Consider the following 21,899-nt stretch of genomic DNA (forward strand, 5'->3'; position numbering starts at 1 on the left):
ACAGACCGACTCTCCACACAATACAGACCGACTCTTCACATGATACAGACAGACTCTTCACACGATACAGACAGACTCTTCACATGATACAGACAGACTCTCCACACAATACAGACCGACTCTCCACACAATACAGACAGACTCTCCACACAATACAGACCGACTCTTCACAGGATACAGACAGACTCTCCACACAATACAGACAGACTCTCCACACAATACAGACCGAGTCTCTACACAAAACAGACAGACTCTTCACACAATACAGACCGACTCTCCACACAATACAGACAGACTCTCCACACAATACAGACTGACTCTCCACACAATACAGACAGACTCTCCACACAATACAGACAGACTCTCTACACAATACAGACAGACTCTCCACACAATACAGACAGACTCTCCACACAATACAGACCGACTCTCAACACAACACAGACCGACACTCCACACAATACAGACAGACTCTCCACACAATACAGAGACTCTCCACACAATACAGACCGACTCTCCACACAATACAGACAGACTCTTCACACAATACAGACAGACTCTCCACACTATACAGACAGACTCTCCACACTATACAGAGAGACTCTCCACACAATACAGACTCTCCACACTATACAGACAGACTCTCACACAATACAGACAGACTCTTCACACAATACAGACAGACTCTCCACACAATACAGACTCTCCACACTATACAGACACTCTCACACAATACAGACAGACTCTCCACACAATACAGACAGACAGACTCTCCATACAATACAGACAGACTCTCCACACAATACAGACTCTCCACACAATACAGACAGACTCTACACACAATACAGACAGACTCTACACACAATATAGACAGACTCTCCACACAATACAGACAGACTCTTCACACAATACAGACCGACTCTCCACATGATACAGACCGACTCTTCACACAATACAGACCGACTCGTCACACAATACAGACCAACTCTCCACACTATACAGACCGACTCTCCACACAATAGAGACCGACTCTTCACACAATACAGACAGACTCTTCACACAATACAGACCGACTCGTCACACAATACAGACCGACTCTCCACACTATACAGACCGACTCTCCACACAATAGAGACCGACTCTTCACACAATACAGACCGACTCTTCACACAATACAGACAGACTCTCCACACAATACAGACCGACTCTTCACACAATAAAGACCGACTCTCCACACAATACAGACCGACTCTCCACACAATACAGAGACTCTTCACACAATACAGACAGACTCTCCACACAATACAGACAGACTCTTCACACAATACAGACCGACTCTTCACACAATACAGACCGACTCTTCACACAATACAGACCGACTCTTCACACAATACAGACCGACTCTCCACACAATACAGACAGACTCTTCACACAATACAGACAGACTCTCCACACAATACAGACAGACTCTCCACACAATACAGACAGACTCTTCACACAATACAGACCGACTCTTCACACAATACAGACCGACTATCCACACAATACACACAGACTCTCCACACAATACACACAGACTCTCCACACAATACAGACCAACTTCACACAATACAGACAGACTCTTCACACAATACAGACAGACTCTCCACACAATACAGACAGACTCTCCACACAATACAGACAGACTCTTCACACAATACAGACCGACTCTTCACACAATACAGACCGACTATCCACACAATACACACAGACTCTCCACACAATACAGACCGACTTCACACAATACAGACAGACTCTTCACACAATACAGACCGACTCTTCACACAATACAGACAGACTCTCCACACAATACAGGCAGACTCTCCACACAATACAGACAGACTCTCCACACAATACAGACAGACTCTCCACACAATGCAGACAGACTCTTCACACAATACAGACCGACTCTCCACACAATACAGACAGACTGTCCACACAATACAGACCGACTCTTCACACAATACAGACAGACTCTTCACACAATACAGACAGACTCTTCACACAATAGAGACAGACTCTCCACACAATACAGACCAACTCTCCACACCATACATACAGACTCTCCACACAATACAGACAGACTCTCCACACAATACAGACAGACTCTCCACACAATACAGACAGACTCTCCACACAATACACATAGACTCTCCACACAATACAGACAGACTCTCCACACAATACAGACCGACTCTCCACACAATACAGACAGACTCTCCACTCAATACAGACAGACTCTTGACACAATACAGACAGACTCTCCACACAATACAGACAGACTCGACACACAATACAGACAGACTCTACACACAATACAGACAGACTCTCCACACAATACAGACAGACTCTTCACACAATACAGACAGACTCTTCACACAATACAGACAGACTCTCCACACAATACAGACAGACTCTCCACACTATACAGACAGACTCTTCACACAATACAGACAGACTCTCCACACAATGCAGGCAGACTTCACACAATACACAGACTCTCCACACAATACAGACAGACTCTCCACACAATGCAGACAGACTCTCCACACAATACATACCGACTCTTCACACAATACAGACAGACTCTCCACACAATGCAGACAGACTCTCCACACCATACAGACAGACTCTCCACACAATACAGACATACTCTCCACACAATACAGACTGACTCTTCACACAATACAGACAGACTCTCCACACAATGCAGACAGACTCTCCACACAATACATACCGACTCTTCACACAATACAGACAGACTCTCCACACAATGCAGACAGACTCTTCACACAATACAGACCGACTCTCCACACAATACAGACAGACTCTCCACACAATACAGACCGACTCTTCACACAATACAGACAGACTCTTCACACAATAGACAGACTCTTCACACAATAGACAGACTCTCCACACAATACAGACCAACTCTCCACACCATACATACAGACTCTCCACACAATACAGACAGACTCTCCACACAATACAGACAGACTCTCCACACAATACATATAGACTCTCCACACAATACAGACAGACTCTCCACACAATACAGACCGACTCTCCACACAATACAGACAGACTCTCCACTCAATACAGACAGACTCTTCACACAATAGACAGACAGACTCTCCACACAATACATACAGACTCGACACACAATACAGACAGACTCTACACACAATACAGACAGACTCTCCACACAATACAGACAGACTCTTCACACAATACAGACTCTTCACACAATACAGACAGACTCTCCACACAATACAGACAGACTCTCCACACTATACAGACAGACTCTTCACACAATACAGACAGACTCTCCATACAATGCAGGCAGACTTCACACAATACAGACAGACTCTCCACACAATACAGACAGACTCTCCACACAATACAGACAGACTCTCCACACAATACAGACTGACTCTTCACACAATACAGACAGACTCTCCACACAATGCAGACAGACTCTCCATACAATACATACCGACTCTTCACACAATACAGACAGACTCTCCACACAATGCAGACAGACTCTTCACACAATACAGACCGACTCTCCACACAATACAGACAGACTCTCCACACAATACAGACCGACTCTTCACACAATACAGACCGACTCTCCACACAATACAGACCGACTCTCCACACAATACAGACAGACTCTCACAATACAGACAGGCTCTCCACACAATACAGACAGACTCTCCACACAATACAGACAGACTCTCCACACAATACAGACAGACTCTCCACACAATACAGACAGACTCTCCACACAATACAGACAGACTCTCCACACTATACAGACAGACTCTTCACACAATACAGACAGACTCTCCACACAATGCAGGCAGACTTCACACAATACAGACAGACTCTCCACACAATACAGACAGACTCTCCACACAATACAGACAGACTCTCCACACAATACAGACTGACTCTTCACACAATACAGACAGACTCTCCACACAATGCAGACAGACTCTCCACACAATACATACCGACTCTTCAAACAATACAGACAGACTCTCCACACAATGCAGACAGACTCTTCACACAATACAGACCGACTCTCCACACAATACAGACAGACTCTCCACACAATACAGACCGACTCTTCACACAATACAGACAGACTCTTCACACAATACAGACAGACTCTTCACACAATAGAGACAGACTCTCCACACAATACAGACCAACTCTCCACACCATACATACAGACTCTCCACACAATAGACAGACTCTCCACACAATACAGACAGACTCTCCACACAATACACATAGACTCTCCACACAATACAGACAGACTCTCCACACAATACAGACAGACTCTTCACACAAAACAGACAGACTCTTCACACAATACAGACACACTCTCCAAACAATACAGACAGACTCTTCACACAATACAGACAGACTCTCCACACAATACAGACCGACTCTCCACACAATACAGACAGACTCTTCACACAATGCAGACTCTCCACACAATAGACAGGCTCTCCACACAATACAGACAGACTCTCCACACAATACAGACAGACTCTCCACACAATACAGACTCTCCACACAATACAGACAGACTCTCCACACAATACAGACAGACTCTCCACACAATACAGACCGACTCTCCACACAATACAGACAGACTCTTCACACAATACAGACAGACTCTCCACACAATGCAGACAGACTCTTCACACAATACAGACAGACTCTCCACACAATACAGACAGACTCTCCACACAATGCAGACAGACTCTTCACACAATACAGTCAGACTCTCCACACAATACAGACCGACTCTTCACACAATACAGACAGACTCTTCACACAATACAGACAGACTCTTCACACAATACAGACTCTTCACACAATACAGACCGACTTCACACAATACAGACCGACTCTCCACACAATACAGACTCTCCACACAATACAGACAGACTCTCCACACAATACAGACCGACTCTTCACACAATACAGACTCTTCACACAATGCAGACAGACTCTTCACACAATACAGACCGACCCTTCACACAATACAGACAGACTCTCCACACAATGCAGACAGACTCTTCACACAATACAGACCGGCTCTCCACACAATACAGACAGACTCTCCACACAATACAGACAGACTCTTCACACAATACAGACCGACTCTTCACACAGTACAGACAGACTCTCCACACAATACAGACCGACTCTTCACACAATACAGACCGACTCTCCACACAATACAGACCGACTCTCCACACAATACAGACAGACTCTACACACTATACAGACAGACTCTCCACACAATGCAGACAGACTCTTCACACAATACAGACAGACTCTCCACACAATACAAACAGACTCTCCACACAATACAGACAGACTCTCCACACAATGTAGACAGAATCTTCACACAACACAGACCGACTCTCCACACAATACAGACAGACTCTCCACACAATACAGACCGACTTCACACAATACAGACCGACTCTCCACACAATACAGACAGACTCTCCACACAATACAGACCGACTCTTCACACAATACAGACAGACTCTTCACACAATACAGACAGACTCTTCAAACAATACAGACAGACTCTTCACACAATACAGACAGACTCTTCACACAATACAGACCGACTCTTCACACAATACAGACCGACTCTCCACACAATACAGACAGACTCTTCACACAATACAGACAGACTCTCCACACAATACAGACAGACTCTCCACACAATACAGACAGACTCTTCACACAATAGAGACCGACTCTCCACACCATACAGACTCTCCACACAATACAGACAGACTCTCCACACAATACAGACAGACTCTCAACACAACACAGACAGACTCTCCACACAATACAGACCGACTCTTCACACAATACAGACCAACACTCCACACTATACAGACTCTCCACACAATACAGACCAACTCTCCACACAATAGAGACTGACTCTTCACACAATACAGACCGACTCTCCACACAATACAGACAGACTCTCCACACAATACAGACCGACTCTTCACACAATACAGACCGACTCTCCACACAATACAGACCGACTCTTCACACAATACAGACCGACTCTCCACACAATACAGACCGACTCTCCACACAATACAGACAGACTCTTCACACAATACAGACCGACTCTTCACACAATACAGACCGACTCTTCACACAATACAGACCGACTCTCCACACAATACAGACCGACTCTCCACACAACACAGACAGACTCTTCACACAATACAGACCGACTCTCCACACAATACAGACCGACTCTTCACATGATACAGACAGACTCTTCACACGATACAGACAGACTCTTCACATGATACAGACTCTCCACACAATACAGACCGACTCTCCACACAATACAGACAGACTCTCCACACAATACAGACCGACTCTTCACACGATACAGACAGACTCTCCACACAATACAGACAGACTCTCCACACAATACAGACCGAGTCTCTACACAAAACAGACAGACTCTTCACACAATACAGACCGACTCTCCACACAATACAGACAGACTCTCCACACAATACAGACTGACTCTCCACACAATACAGACAGACTCTCCACACAATACAGACAGACTCTCCACACAATACAGACAGACTCTCCACACCATACAGACAGACTCTCCACACAATACAGACAGACTCTCCCCACAATACAGACCGACTCTCAACACAACACAGACCGACACTCCACACAATACAGACAGACTCTCCACACTATACAGACAGACTCTCCGCACAATACAGACCGACTCTCCACACAATACAGACAGACTCTCCACACCATACAGACAGACTCTCCACACAATACACACAGACTCTCCACACAATACAGACCGACTCTCCACACAATACAGACAGATTCTCCACACAATACAGACAGACTCTCCACATGATACAGACAGACTCTCCACACAATACAGACCGACTCTCCACACAATACAGACAGACTCTCCACACAATACAGACAGACTCTCCACACAATACAGACCGACTCTCCACACAATACAGACAGACTCTTCACACAATACAGACAGACTCTCCACACTATACAGACAGACTCTCCACACTATACAGACAGACTCTCCACACAATACAGACTCTCCACACTATACAGACAGACTCTCACACAATACAGACAGACTCTTCACACAATACAGACAGACTCTCCACACAATACAGACTCTCCACACTATACAGACAGACTCTCACACAATACAGACAGACTCTCCACACAATACAGACAGACAGACTCTCCATACAATACAGACAGACTCTCCACACGATACAGACCGACTCTTCACACAATACAGACCGACTCGTCACACAATACAGACCAACTCTCCACACTATACAGACCGACTCTCCACACAATATAGACCGACTCTTCACACAATACAGACAGACTCTTCACACAATACAGACCGACTCGTCACACAATACAGACCAACTCTCCACACTATACAGACCGACTCTCCACACAATAGAGACCGACTCTTCACACAATACAGACCGACTCTTCACACAATACAGACAGACTCTCCACACAATACAGACCGACTCTTCACACAATAAAGACCGACTCTCCACACAATACAGACCGACTCTCCACACAATACAGAGACTCTTCACACAATACAGACAGACTCTCCACACAATACAGACAGACTCTTCACACAATACAGACCGACTCTTCACACAATACAGATCGACTCTTCACACAATACAGACCGACTCTTCACACAATACAGACCGACTCTCCACACAATACAGACAGACTCTTCACACAATACAGACAGACTCTCCACACAATACAGACAGACTCTCCACACAATACAGACAGACTCTCCACACAATACAGACAGACTCTTCACACAATACAGACCGACTCTTCACACAATACAGACCGACTATCCACACAATACACACAGACTCTCCACACAATACAGACCGACTTCACACAATACAGACAGACTCTTCACACAATACAGACAGACTCTCCACACAATACAGACAGGCTCTCCACACAATACAGACAGACTCTTCACACAATACAGACCGACTCTTCACACAATACAGACCGACTATCCACACAATACACACAGACTCTCCACACAATACAGACCGACTTCACACAATACAGACAGACTCTTCACACAATACAGACCGACTCTTCACACAATACAGACAGACTCTCCACACAATACAGGCAGACTCTCCACACAATACAGACAGACTCTCCACACAATACAGACAGACTCTCCACACAATGCAGACAGACTCTTCACACAATACAGACCGACTCTCCACACAATACAGACAGACTGTCCACACAATACAGACCGACTCTTCACACAATACAGACAGACTCTTCACACAATACAGACAGACTCTTCACACAATAGAGACAGACTCTCCACACAATACAGACCAACTCTCCACACCATACATACAGACTCTCCACACAATACAGACAGACTCTCCACACAATACAGACAGACTCTCCACACAATACACATAGACTCTCCACACAATACAGACAGACTCTCCACACAATACAGACCGACTCTCCACACAATACAGACAGACTCTCCACTCAATACAGACAGACTCTTCACACAATACAGACAGACTCTCCACACAATACAGACAGACTCGACACACAATACAGACAGACTCTACACACAATACAGACAGACTCTCCACACAATACAGACAGACTCTTCACACAATACAGACAGACTCTTCACACAATACAGACAGACTCTCCACACAATACAGACAGACTCTCCACACTATACAGACAGACTCTTCACACAATACAGACAGACTCTCCACACAATGCAGGCAGACTTCACACAATACAGACAGACTCTCCACACAATACAGACAGACTCTCCACACAATGCAGACAGACTCTCCACACAATACATACCGACTCTTCACACAATACAGACAGACTCTCCACACAATGCAGACAGACTCTTCACACAATACAGACCGACTCTCCACACAATACAGACAGACTCTCCACACAATACAGACCGACTCTTCACACAATACAGACCAACTTCACACAATACAGACCGACTCTCCACACAATACAGACCGACTCTTCACACAATACAGACCGACTCTTCACACAATACAGACAGACTCTCCACACAATACAGACCGACTTCACACAATACAGACCGACTCTTCACACAATACAGACCGACTCTCCACACAATACAGACCGACTCTCCACACAATACAGACAGACTCTCACACAATAGACAGGCTCTCCACACAATACAGACAGACTCTCCACACAATACAGACAGACTCTCCACACAATGCAGGCAGACTCTCCATACAATACAGACAGACTCTCCACACAATACAGACAGACTCTCCACACAATACAGACAGACTCTCCACACTATACAGACAGACTCTTCACACAATACAGACAGACTCTCCACACAATACAGACAGACTCTCCACACAATGCAGGCAGACTTCACACAATACAGACAGACTCTCCACACAATACAGACAGACTCTCCACACAATACAGACTGACTCTTCACACAATACAGACCGACTCTCCACACAATACAGACAGACTCTCCACACAATACAGACAGACTCTTCACACAATACAGACAGACTCTTCACACAATAGAGACAGACTCTCCACACAATACAGACCAACTCTCCACACCATACATACAGACTCTCCACACAATACAGACAGACTCTCCACATAATACAGACAGACTCTCCACACAATACACATAGACTCTCCACACAATACAGACAGACTCTCCACACAATACAGACCGACTCTCCACACAATACAGACAGACTCTCCACTCAATACAGACAGACTCTTCACACAATACAGACAGACTCTCCACACAATACAGACAGACTCTACACACAATACAGACAGACTCTACACACAATACAGACAGACTCTCCACACAATACAGACAGACTCTTCACACAATACAGACAGACTCTTCACACAATACAGACAGACTCTCCAAACAATACAGACAGACTCTTCACACAATACAGACAGACTCTCCACACAATACAGACAGACTCTCCACACAATACAGACCGACTCTCCACACAATACAGACAGACTCTTCGCACAATGCAGACAGACTCTCCACACAATATACAGGCTCTCCACACAATACAGACAGACTCTCCACACAATAGACAGACTCTCCACACAATACAGACAGACTCTCCACACAATACAGACAGACTCTCCACACAATACAGACCGACTCTCCACACAATACAGACAGACTCTTCACACAATACAGACAGACTCTCCACACAATACAGACCGACTCTCCACACAATACAGACAGACTCTCCACACCATACAGACAGACTCTCCACACAATACACACAGAATCTCCACACAATACAGACAGACTCTCCACACAATACAGACCGACTCTCCACACAATACAGAGAGACTCTCCACACAATACAGACAGACTCTTCACACAATACAGACAGACTCTCCACACAATACAGACAGACTCTCCACACAATACAGACCGACTCTCCATACAATACAGACACTCTTCACACAATACAGACAGACTCTCGACACAATACAGACCGACTCTCCACACCATACAGACAGACTCTCCACACAATACAGACACTCTCCACACAATACAGACAGACTCTCCACACAATACGGACCAACTCTTCACACAATACAGACAGACTCTCCACACAATGCAGACAGACTCTCCACACAATACAGACAGACTCTTCACACAATACAGACCGACTCTCCACACAATACAGACAGACTCTCCACACAATACAGACAGACTCTCCACACAATACAGACTCTCCACACAATACAGACAGACTCTCCACACAATACAGACCGACTCTTCACACAATACAGACAGACTCTCCACACAATGCAGACAGACTCTTCACACAATACAGACAGACTCTCCACACAATACAGACAGACTCTCCACACAATACAGACTGACTCTCCACACAATACAGACCGACTCTCCACACAATACAGACAGACTCTCCACACCATACAGACAGACTCTCCACACAATACACGCAGAATCTCCACACAATACAGACAGACTCTCCACACAATACAGACCGACTCTCCACACAATACAGAGAGACTCTCCACACAATACAGACAGACTCTTCACACAATACAGACTCTCCACACAATACAGACAGACTCTCCACACAATACAGACCGACTCTCCACACAATACAGACAGACTCTTCACACTATACAGACAGAGTCTCCACACAATGCAGACAGACTCTCCACACAATGCAGACAGACTCTTCACACAATACAGACCGATTCTCCAGTCTTCGCCGAAGTACAGTAATGTGCTAAAGCGTTCTCTTGGCAGAATCGCAGGGGCCTGTCCGCCTTCACATCTCGCAAGTGCTCCATGTCGACTGGAGGAAAGGAAACACAGGAGGAAAAAAGGAATGTTTTTTTCCTGCACATAATTAATCGAGCATCAAATATATTATTAGGTTTAAAACAACGATATGCCATCTTTGCTGTAACTTGCTCGAGCTGCCAATCTACGTGAGTGACATCGCCAAAGGGAGACACAGGCTTGCACACACCAATTTACGTCCAACAGTGTACAATTTTACATCACCCATCAAATGTAACCTAACTGCCCTGGATGAAATGGAACTCTTCTTTGTCTCCTTGTTTATTTTGATGCTTGCATGTGCCATTTTGTCCATTAGACGCGAGGTAAATCTTAACCCGAGACATCTATCAGGGGCCAGACTTTACCAGGGTTCATAGCCCAGGAAGGATGCACGGAATTTATAATCCGGAACTCGACACTCTCGGTGCATGGACCGTAGTGCCGGCCAGGTTTTGTTAGAACGTACGATACAAATCGATACACGCAAAGGTACAAGGTCACGGGCGTCGGTAACGGTTGCACGTTGGTGGGGAACATGCGGAGGAGACCACCACCGCCTGGGAAGTTGGGTGGGCGGACGAAGAGGGAGACGTCGTCGGACACGATAGGTCGGAGGAAAAGGGGGACGGTTGTTGAGAGAGTGTGGGAAACTAGTAAATTGAAACTCGGTGGGACCTTGTAGAGCGAAGATTTACATTCATCGGGTTGCCAGAGGTTGATTAGGCAACAAAGATCTTATTAACGCTCAACAAGTCGCAGGACAGGGTAAGCTTTTCGAAACAAGGAGCAATAGCCTTGAATATCACGAAGAGGCGAATAAAGAGATTGTCACAAATTTGGTATCATGGTTCATAGCGATGTACTGTTGGTCCATCCCAACATGTCAGAAGCCAGAGTTTCCAAAAGCGCACACCCTAAATAAACACGGTGCTTCCCTGGCAGACACTACTGAAGTTGTAAAGTGGCTGCAGACATCCACAGGGACAAAGGCAGACTCCGGGGCAGCAAGACGAGGGAACAATTAATGTTCGACTAGCGCCTTGTTTTAAACAGTTGGATGCCTGGCAATTCCTCTTTCGTGAGCAGAGGCAGGACCTGCAATCCGGCCTACCTTGACCTTGCGGTCCTTCGTGATAAACCCCTTCATGACAGGAACGTCCATACTGCGCCAAGCACGGCCATAAGTGGTGGCAATATTGTACAGAAACCAGGTGATCAAAGCCCGGAAAGTCTTGTACAATGCAACTTGAAGAAAATGCAAGTTGTAAAATAAAAATGGGCCAAACCTCGGCTAAAATTCTAGAAGACCATAAGGTTATAAACTCGAGGTCTTCCCACCCAAAATTTGCCAACCGGTGTTTTGACAAACGGTGACACCGACGCTAGAGTGTGCCTGACACCGTGCAGGTGTCCGAAGGGAAATAGGTTTTGAATTCCCATTCAGACCGTCGGCGACCGACGCCGGCGCCTCCCCAATTTCCCGGCTCGGAGGAATGTGGATTTCTGGAACAGAATGATCTTTGACCCAAAAGATCTTGGACATAATCGCTCAAGCTGCCCGAGTAGGATTAGTGAACGAAGCGAGACTTGAACTGCGTACGGAGACCGAAAACACGCCGACGATGCGTGCGAGCGAGAGAAAGTGGTCACGCAAGACGTGGGAGGAACGGAACACTTCCAGGGAGGTGGATAGCATGATGGACTTGACACGCTGCGGACGGTGAGCCTGGATATCTGCTGGAGTGGCACATTCAGATATAAACAGAGATACACGAAGATTGATCGGGACGAGAATGCTGAAAAGCAAATCCTCGTTCCACGTTTGCACCAAGACAGACAAGGCAATAAGGGAAGTGCAATCTTTGTGGTTTGTGCTGAAGTCACAACATCCGAGTACAGAATGTGTAAAACAAATTTGGCATTGGTTAGTCGTACAATTCCGCGTTACAAAATCCATGCGTTCAATGCATTGTATTTACAACAAATCCATTTCTACTTAAACAGAATATGCTTCTCCTCTTTGGACTGGAGCTGTTCGTCGTTCACCTGTCCCGAGTTCGAGTCGGTCGAATTGAAGGCACTTGGCCAATATCGATCCGGAGGAAGCTGCAGAAACGTTGTTTCGTCCGCGATGTAGATTCGTTTCAGGCCTGTCTGCTTCTTACAAATTGTTTTACCATCTTACTCGAACTCCTCTGAACGTCATCCTTCCATCATCGGATGCTTGTGTTACAGCAAGCTGTTCTTCCGACTCGATTCTTGTTACTCTTCCACACTCTTGGCTCACAAGTAATCTTCACTCTTTTATCAAATCCTCTTTTTCGCTAAATTATTTTAACCAACTTCGGGTGGTCGTAAGCGCTGTCACATGACAAACTTTTGGTGCTACCCCACCTATCATGAAGGTGTGTTATATGCATTAAAAAGCTTTATTTATGTTAATGTCATGTGTTATGTCATACCTTTTATTACCCTGCACATGCGAAGCGAAAAGCTGAGATAAGCAATTGATTCACTACTGTCTGTCTGACAGTAAACAAAATTGAAAATCATTCCAAACAGGAAAATTACTGTTTTTAAAGGCACATATGTCAATTTTAAAGACACATATGGAAAGAATATGGAACTCCGTTCCACCTCCTGAAACCTGCAAATAGAGATAACAACCAACGACACACACACACACACTGGAGTACACAAACAAATGAGCACATAAATGAGTACACAAACTTAAAAAACAATCAGAACTTCAACACAGGACGGATATATAACAGGTACACCTAATAACTGAACTTCCCTACTGCAGCTACCAATCCTATGAGAGGAAGATGTCTGTGGAAGGATGGGAGTAACGAAAGAGATCAAAGTTCTGAGGAGAAATAAATAAGAAAAACGCTGTTCCGACGGGAAGATGGCATCATCTCATGGGCCCAGGGCGGAGAGAGCTCGAGCTCTGTGCAGTCGAGCTAGAGCTCACAGAAATATAGGAAATACGATAAATATCCATAAATGAGAGTGAGAGGTGTTGATTTCCTATCATTTCCTGTTCGTATAAATTAGCGGCTGTAGTGAATATTTATTAAATGCAAAAATCAAGTACAATTTATCTTGTTGCCCCGGAACCAAACAAAAACGATTTATAACATCCCATGCAGTTCCCAATCCCTCCCCACCCACCTCCCAACATGACTAATAGTAAATATCATCATTTTAAACTTACACTACACTTTCAAAAGCCCCAGATTTGGCCTTCCCATCGGTGTTCAGAAAGACCTAATCCCGATAAACAGTCCATTCACTGGTAGCGATCCACCGGGGGTTTATGTAGCACATGCCCGTCCACTCGGGCCTTCCACTTGACCAAGTGGTTGGGAGTTTGCAGCACGAGCAGCTTCCCGTTTGGAGAGCTGAGAAAGTTGTCCCGAGTCTTTCATTGTGCAGAGGCACAGCCCTTTCTCTCAAGTACGTTTCCAAGTATTTTCAGCTTATTTCAGAAGCTTGGTGAGCCATTTCAAGCAACAATACTTATCTCCGACGCACGGTTCCGTATACTTTAATGTACTTTATGATGCCCTAAACAGCAACGTTTCCTGGGGTTTCTGCATATGGGCGCCGAGCATTCTGCGGTGGATTACGTCATTTCAAAAGTGCCGTCTTGTCATCGATCAAGAGCTATCGGGTTAAACGAAGGGTGAAGCGGCAGGTTTTATAAACCGATCTAGCCTCAAACCTACACACATTGGTGTTGAAGGACTATGGTCGCTCAAAATAAGGTAGCAGCATCTGTTAGATAACATCCTAGATGGCATCTCTGATAAACAAGCAACCATTTTCACGTATAGCATTGCTCACTTCACTCAGCAGAAGAGACAAGAAAAGGTGGTCGAAAAATTACCTGCTACCTATTTATTGACCCCCAAAAAGAGATTCACAACAAACTTGAGAGAGAGCATAACACAGAGGAGAGTAAGATAGCTACTGAGATACAAGATCGAGATAGGCCTCGGTGAGACAAAACTCCACCGACCAGGGCTAAGTGGAACATGGCGCTAACCTCACATTCTTCTGGAGTGGAAAACCTATAAACTCTAAGATAATCAGGTGTTTGATTTGCAGTTAGCAATCTCATTGTGGAACTGGACCAGCACTTGATATCTGAGCACATACCTCCACCTAGGCTGAACAGTTTGTGCTTTGTATTCGACTGATAGGCCGGACCTGCATCCGTATCTTCACCAACATAGAAATCAATTTGTCATTGTCACACACCCAACCAGTCCACCAAGTTTCGTCTGAATCTGTCCATAACTTTTTGAGATGTCCTGCTCACAGACAAACTAGCAGATAGACAGAGGTAAAAAAAAAACATAACCTCCATCCACCTTTGGTGGTGGAGGTAAACGGGGGTGAAAACCTCACTAAAGCTATCAATAATAGGCTCGTGATCGCGATTGTGCCACTCGTGTCACCTCAACAACCTGCTTCTCAATACTTCAGACACAGAAACTGCCAATTTATTGGAGACTTCGATGCACGTGGCAGATATGACTCCGACAAAAGGAGTCATGTAGCTGAACACAATAATGTTTGTAATACCAAACACCATGGCCTGTTATTGCTCTCCAAATGTGCACGACACAAACCTGTCATTTCCAGAACTCTTTTTCATGAACCGAACAAATACAAGAGCACATGGCAACAGACACGTTCACAACATTGGTATCAAAATAGATGATGTCATCACCCACGAAAGAGAGATCGACAGGATGAGAAAACAAGTCTGGTGCTTGCTGCACCAGACCTTCGCATGATTAGATCCTTACGATCACCTTGAAAGAGCACGAGTCACTTAAAAATGAACGGAGGTGTATGGATTGAAGAGGAAGAGCCGGAAGAGAAATTCTGTCCAAGACTCAAACAGAAGCTCCAGTCAATTTGAAACAGGAGCAAGGCGTAAAAGTGTATGATGACAGGCACTCTGCAAACCTGTGTTTCAAATTGATGGAAACACAATAGGCCTTGCAAAGAGTAAACACCAATATAGGTTTGATCATAATGATCCTGTCATGTAAAAAGAACAAAAGAGCTGCTCATGAGGCTCGTCTGGAAGATCCAACATCACAAGGCAAAAACTCTCTAATACAAGACCACCTGCAGGAGCTGCAATCAACCTAGAGTCAAGAAAAACACCTGGCAGGCCAATAAAACCACACAACTTCAAAAGTATGCCGACACCTGCAATGCCGAGCTATTTTTGGTCGAATGAAGAGGATATCTTGCTGGAGCATGCTCGTGTCGATGTGCGTCGGCAGACAGGGAGAACGACCTGGACAAAGTCCACAGGACGTTGATTGGGGCATGCAGTTTTGTAATGGCCTGAAATTAACCCATGGTGAGAAAATCTGATGTTTTACCACTAAAAGGTACAGGTGGACAAACACCACTAATGTCTGTCAGAAGTGGTATTCTGAGGTTACAAGAACACTAATAAATTACTCAATGTCAAATGTGTATGAATTGAGTAAAACAACAATCCTCACGTCCAAACGTGGACAAGCCACCAACCATGGAAGAGTTCATTAAAGTAACTAGCAACGGTACCCGCCCTACGGGCTCCAATTGGGAAGCCCAAATGAAAAGGCAAAATATCAGAAATTGAAGGCTTTTTTTTATTTTAAACGATTTATACAAACATCCGTTGAATCATAACACATGCAAATCATCACAATCCAAACAGAATTTGTAGAATTTCAATAAAAGCCATTCATATCAGTAAATATTATTCCATCGTGTTTGGAAAAACTGGAAAATTGGAAAAATTGAAAATTGGAAAAATTTGAAAAACAATCTAGCCTATTTTACTCCAGGGGGTCCCAGGATTACCCACCCAAAATTTCATTGCGATCGGTTCAGCCGTTTTTGCGGTACCTAGGAACAGACACACAGACGGACGGACAGACATTTGGTGAATTATAGTAAGACTAGCGGGGTCACCCGTGGGAATCCCACGGGCATGGATGTGTGTGACATTTCGACATATTGAGTTCGATGCTGCACCTGCACATTCAGTTATATAAAATGGTTTAAAAAACTTTCTTCTGATATTTGTGATTTATTTCAAACAAACTGTATTTCCCATCTACACGGGCATGTATTCCTATTAACGTTATGTAAAGTACATAAATTGTGTGGATTACATCATTTGTGGATGTGATCAATTGCCAGTAACCATCTTATATAACTGAATGTGCAGGCGCAGCATGTAACTCAATATGTCGAAATGTCACACACATCCATGCCCGTGGGATTCCCGCATGGATGTGTATGGCGAATTTTAAATATATGTCGACTGTTATTTTAGGCGGTGTATTTTCGTTTATCATCATGGCGCGATTTAAAAAAATATATCTCTGCATTTTCCTCTCCAATACCTCCTCACACTTTACACACACACCGGCCCATGTTTACATATACACACACACACACATATACACCCACACACATATACACATACACACACACGTACATCGACACACATGCACACACACACACACACACACACACACACACACGTACAGACACATATACACATATGCAAATATGTATACACATATGTATCCACATATACACATATATACACATATATACATCTCCACACACACACACACACACACACACACACACACACACACACACACACACACACACACACACACACACACACACACACACACACACACACACACACACGTACAGACACATATACACACAAACACACACACACACAGACATGTATATACACATACAACAACAACATGCATTTTAAGGCCATTTTCCCTGCTAGAGCGGGGGTTAGCCTACATACACATACACACACATATATACACACACACACATATTCACGCGCACGCACACACACACACACACACACACACACACACACACACACACACACACACGTACACATGTCCCACATGTATATATCCCACATCCCACATGTATATACATGTTTAAAGTGTACGTGCCCTTCCCCCCTCCCCCGCCCGGCAACGCTGGGTACTTCTGCTGGTAACGAATAAAATAAAAACGAAGAAATAGGTGGAATTGGCTGAAATTCGCTCGGTGAATTCACGCGGTGTATTCGGTTCGGCTCGGTTCACTCGGTTTAAAGAAAAAGCGATAATGTCGACATGTTGCTGTCTGTGTCATGTTGGGCGGTGTATGATACTCGTTGGCTGTTGGGCGGTGTATGATACTTGTTGGCTGTTGGGCGGTGTTGTGCGGTGATATGGTGTATTTTAAAAAATATATCTCTGCATTTTCCCGCGTTGGTGACACCGAGTCGTTCTTCATCGATCGTCTCATTCATTTTGGAAATGGAAGTTTCCACGCAACGCATGAATTGTCACGATCCTCAAGAGGAATTTGTCTCGTAATCATCAAATGATAAATGGCAAGTAAATTATATTGTGGAAAATTAAAGATTTCAAATAAACCTATTTAAAGTGTATGCGCACATAACTAATAAAAAAAACGAAGAAATATCTCTCGGTAATTTCCTGAAACATATTTTACTTCCGGCTAATATGTTGAATGAAATAAAAACGAAGAAATATATGTCGGCATCATTGTTGACGTTTTTGTGACGACTATCATCAAACGAAATAGTAATATATCATAACGGAAAAGCAAAAGCGAATTTTTAATATATATCGACACATTGCCGGCGGTGTCATGTTGGGCGGTGTATGATACACCATGACGCGATTTTTAAAAATATATCTCTGCATTTTCCCGCGTGTGTGGATTGTTCTCAATTATTGCTGACACCGAGTCTAAAAGTAAAACCATCGATAAAAATGAAATCATATGGTGAGTTAGATTGGAGATAAAGGCGTGAGAGAGACTCAATGGCCTTGAAGTTACAGGCCTTTGAGAATTCATTTCGTTCTATAAACGGCAACTTTCATCGGATTTTCTTCCCGTTTTTTTTCAACCGAGTCTAAAACTATGTTAGCGACTGTGAAAAATGAAATGATTTATCGAATTTGATTTGAAATAAAACTGGGGGAGAGCAAGACACCACGGGCCTACAAAACAGGACTCAAAGCTATGCGAGTTAATAAAATGGTGGATATTTGTTTATAGCCACTCCCAGAATGGGTGGAGCTATGGGTGGAGCTACTCTGCAAACCGAGTAAGCCACACCCCGGACAGACACCCAACAGATAGACAGACAGACAGACAGAATCATCTACGGCTATTATAATATAGATAAATATGATACATGGAGGTGATGAAACAACCTGCCCAGATGGGCTGCCAGGTGAAATTTATAAATATGATTGCAAAGAGGTGAACAAAATATTTTTTCTCCTGTTCTGTGAAATCTGGGAAGTCGGTGAAGTTCCTTTGGACTTTAAGATGCCACAACAAACACGATTTACAAAATAAAAGGCAGAATATTGATTGTATTTCTGTAGAATAGGAATTGTAAATAAATAGATCTGGTTTGCTACTGACGAAAATGATCATTTATTTGTGCTTACCCATCTATGACGGACACTCAAGCACTGTTCCTCTCAAACAGCTCATATAACCATGTTCTGTGATAGCTGCTTCATTTAATTAGTTTCAAATTAAATTATGTGTACTTATTATAATCATTATTCGACTGAAATGATTATTTATGTGTACTTATTATAATCACTATTCCACTGAAATGATTATTTATTTATGTGTACTTATTATAATCACTATTCCACTGAAATGATTATTTATTTATGTGTACTTATTATAATCACTATTCCACTGAAATCATTATTTATTTATGTGTACTTTTTATAATCACCATTCTACTGAAATGATTATATATTTATGTGTACTTTTTATAATCACTATTCGACTGAAATGATTATATATTTATGTGTACTTATTATAATCACTATTCGACTGAAATGATTATATATTTATGTGTACTTATTATAATCACTATTCGACTGAAATGATTATATATTTATGTGTATTTATTATAATCATTATTCGACTGAAATGATTATATATTTATGTGTACTTATTATGATCACTATTCGACTGAAATGATTATTTATTTATGTGTTCTTATTATAATCACTATTCTGCTGAAATTATTATATATTTACGTGTTCTTATTTTAATCACTATTCCACTGAAATGATTATTTATTTATGTGTACTTATTATAATCACTATTCGACTGAAATGATTATATATTTATGTGTACTTATTATAATCACTATTCGACTGAAATGATTATATATTTATGTGTATTTATTATAATCATTATTCGACTGAAATGATTATATATTTATGTGTACTTATTATGATCACTATTCGACTGAAATGATTATGTATTTATGTGTTCTTATTATAATCACTATTCGACTGAAATGATTATATATTTACGTGTTCTTATTTTAATCACTATTCCACTGAAATGATTATTTATTTATGTGTACTTATTATAATCACTATTCTACTGACATGATTATTTATTTATGTGTACTTATTATAATCACTATTCTACTGACATGATTATTTATTTGTGTGTACTTATTATAATCACTATTCTACTGAAATGATTATTTATTTTTGTGTACTTATTATAATGACCATTCTACTGAAATGATTATTTATTTATGTGTACTTATTATAATCACTATTCTGCTGAAATGATTATATATTTATGTGTACTTATTATAATCACTATTCTACTGACATGATTATTTATTTATGTGTACTTATTATAATCACTATTCTGCTGAAATGATTATATATTTATGTGTACTTATTATAATCACTATTCGACTGAAATGATTATTTATTTATGTGTTCTTATTATAATCACTATTCGACTGAAATGATTATATATTTATGTGTATTTATTATAATCATTATTCGACTGAAATGATTATATATTTATGTGTACTTATTATGATCACTATTCGACTGAAATGATTATTTATTTATGTGTTCTTATTATAATCACTATTCTGCTGAAATTATTATATATTTACGTGTTCTTATTTTAATCACTATTCCACTGAAATGATTATTTATTTATGTGTACTTATTATAATCACTATTCGACTGAAATGATTATATATTTATGTGTACTTATTATAATCACTATTCGACTGAAATTATTATATATTTATGTGTATTTATTATAATCATTATTCGACTGAAATGATTATATATTTATGTGTACTTATTATGATCACTATTCGACTGAAATGATTATGTATTTATGTGTTCTTATTATAATCACTATTCGACTGAAA

General features: G+C 42.5%; 1 protein-coding gene across 2 annotated transcripts in view; it reads right to left on the bottom strand.

The window, feature by feature from the left end:
- The window catches only part of RAB28 (RAB28, member RAS oncogene family), a 124,857-nt gene that overhangs the window by 14,005 nt on the left and 88,953 nt on the right, over positions 1 to 21,899 (bottom strand). For both annotated transcript variants that reach the window (XM_068111172.2, XM_068111173.2), the window contains exon 5: positions 11,485 to 11,588. In XM_068111172.2, coding sequence (XP_067967273.2) covers positions 11,485 to 11,588 — 104 coding nt within the window. The remainder of the gene's footprint in view (positions 1 to 11,484; positions 11,589 to 21,899) is intronic.

Source organism: Myxine glutinosa, chromosome 3, assembly GCF_964187855.1.
Source record: "Myxine glutinosa chromosome 3, kmMyxGlut1.1, whole genome shotgun sequence".
Lineage (NCBI taxonomy): Eukaryota > Metazoa > Chordata > Myxini > Myxiniformes > Myxinidae > Myxine > Myxine glutinosa.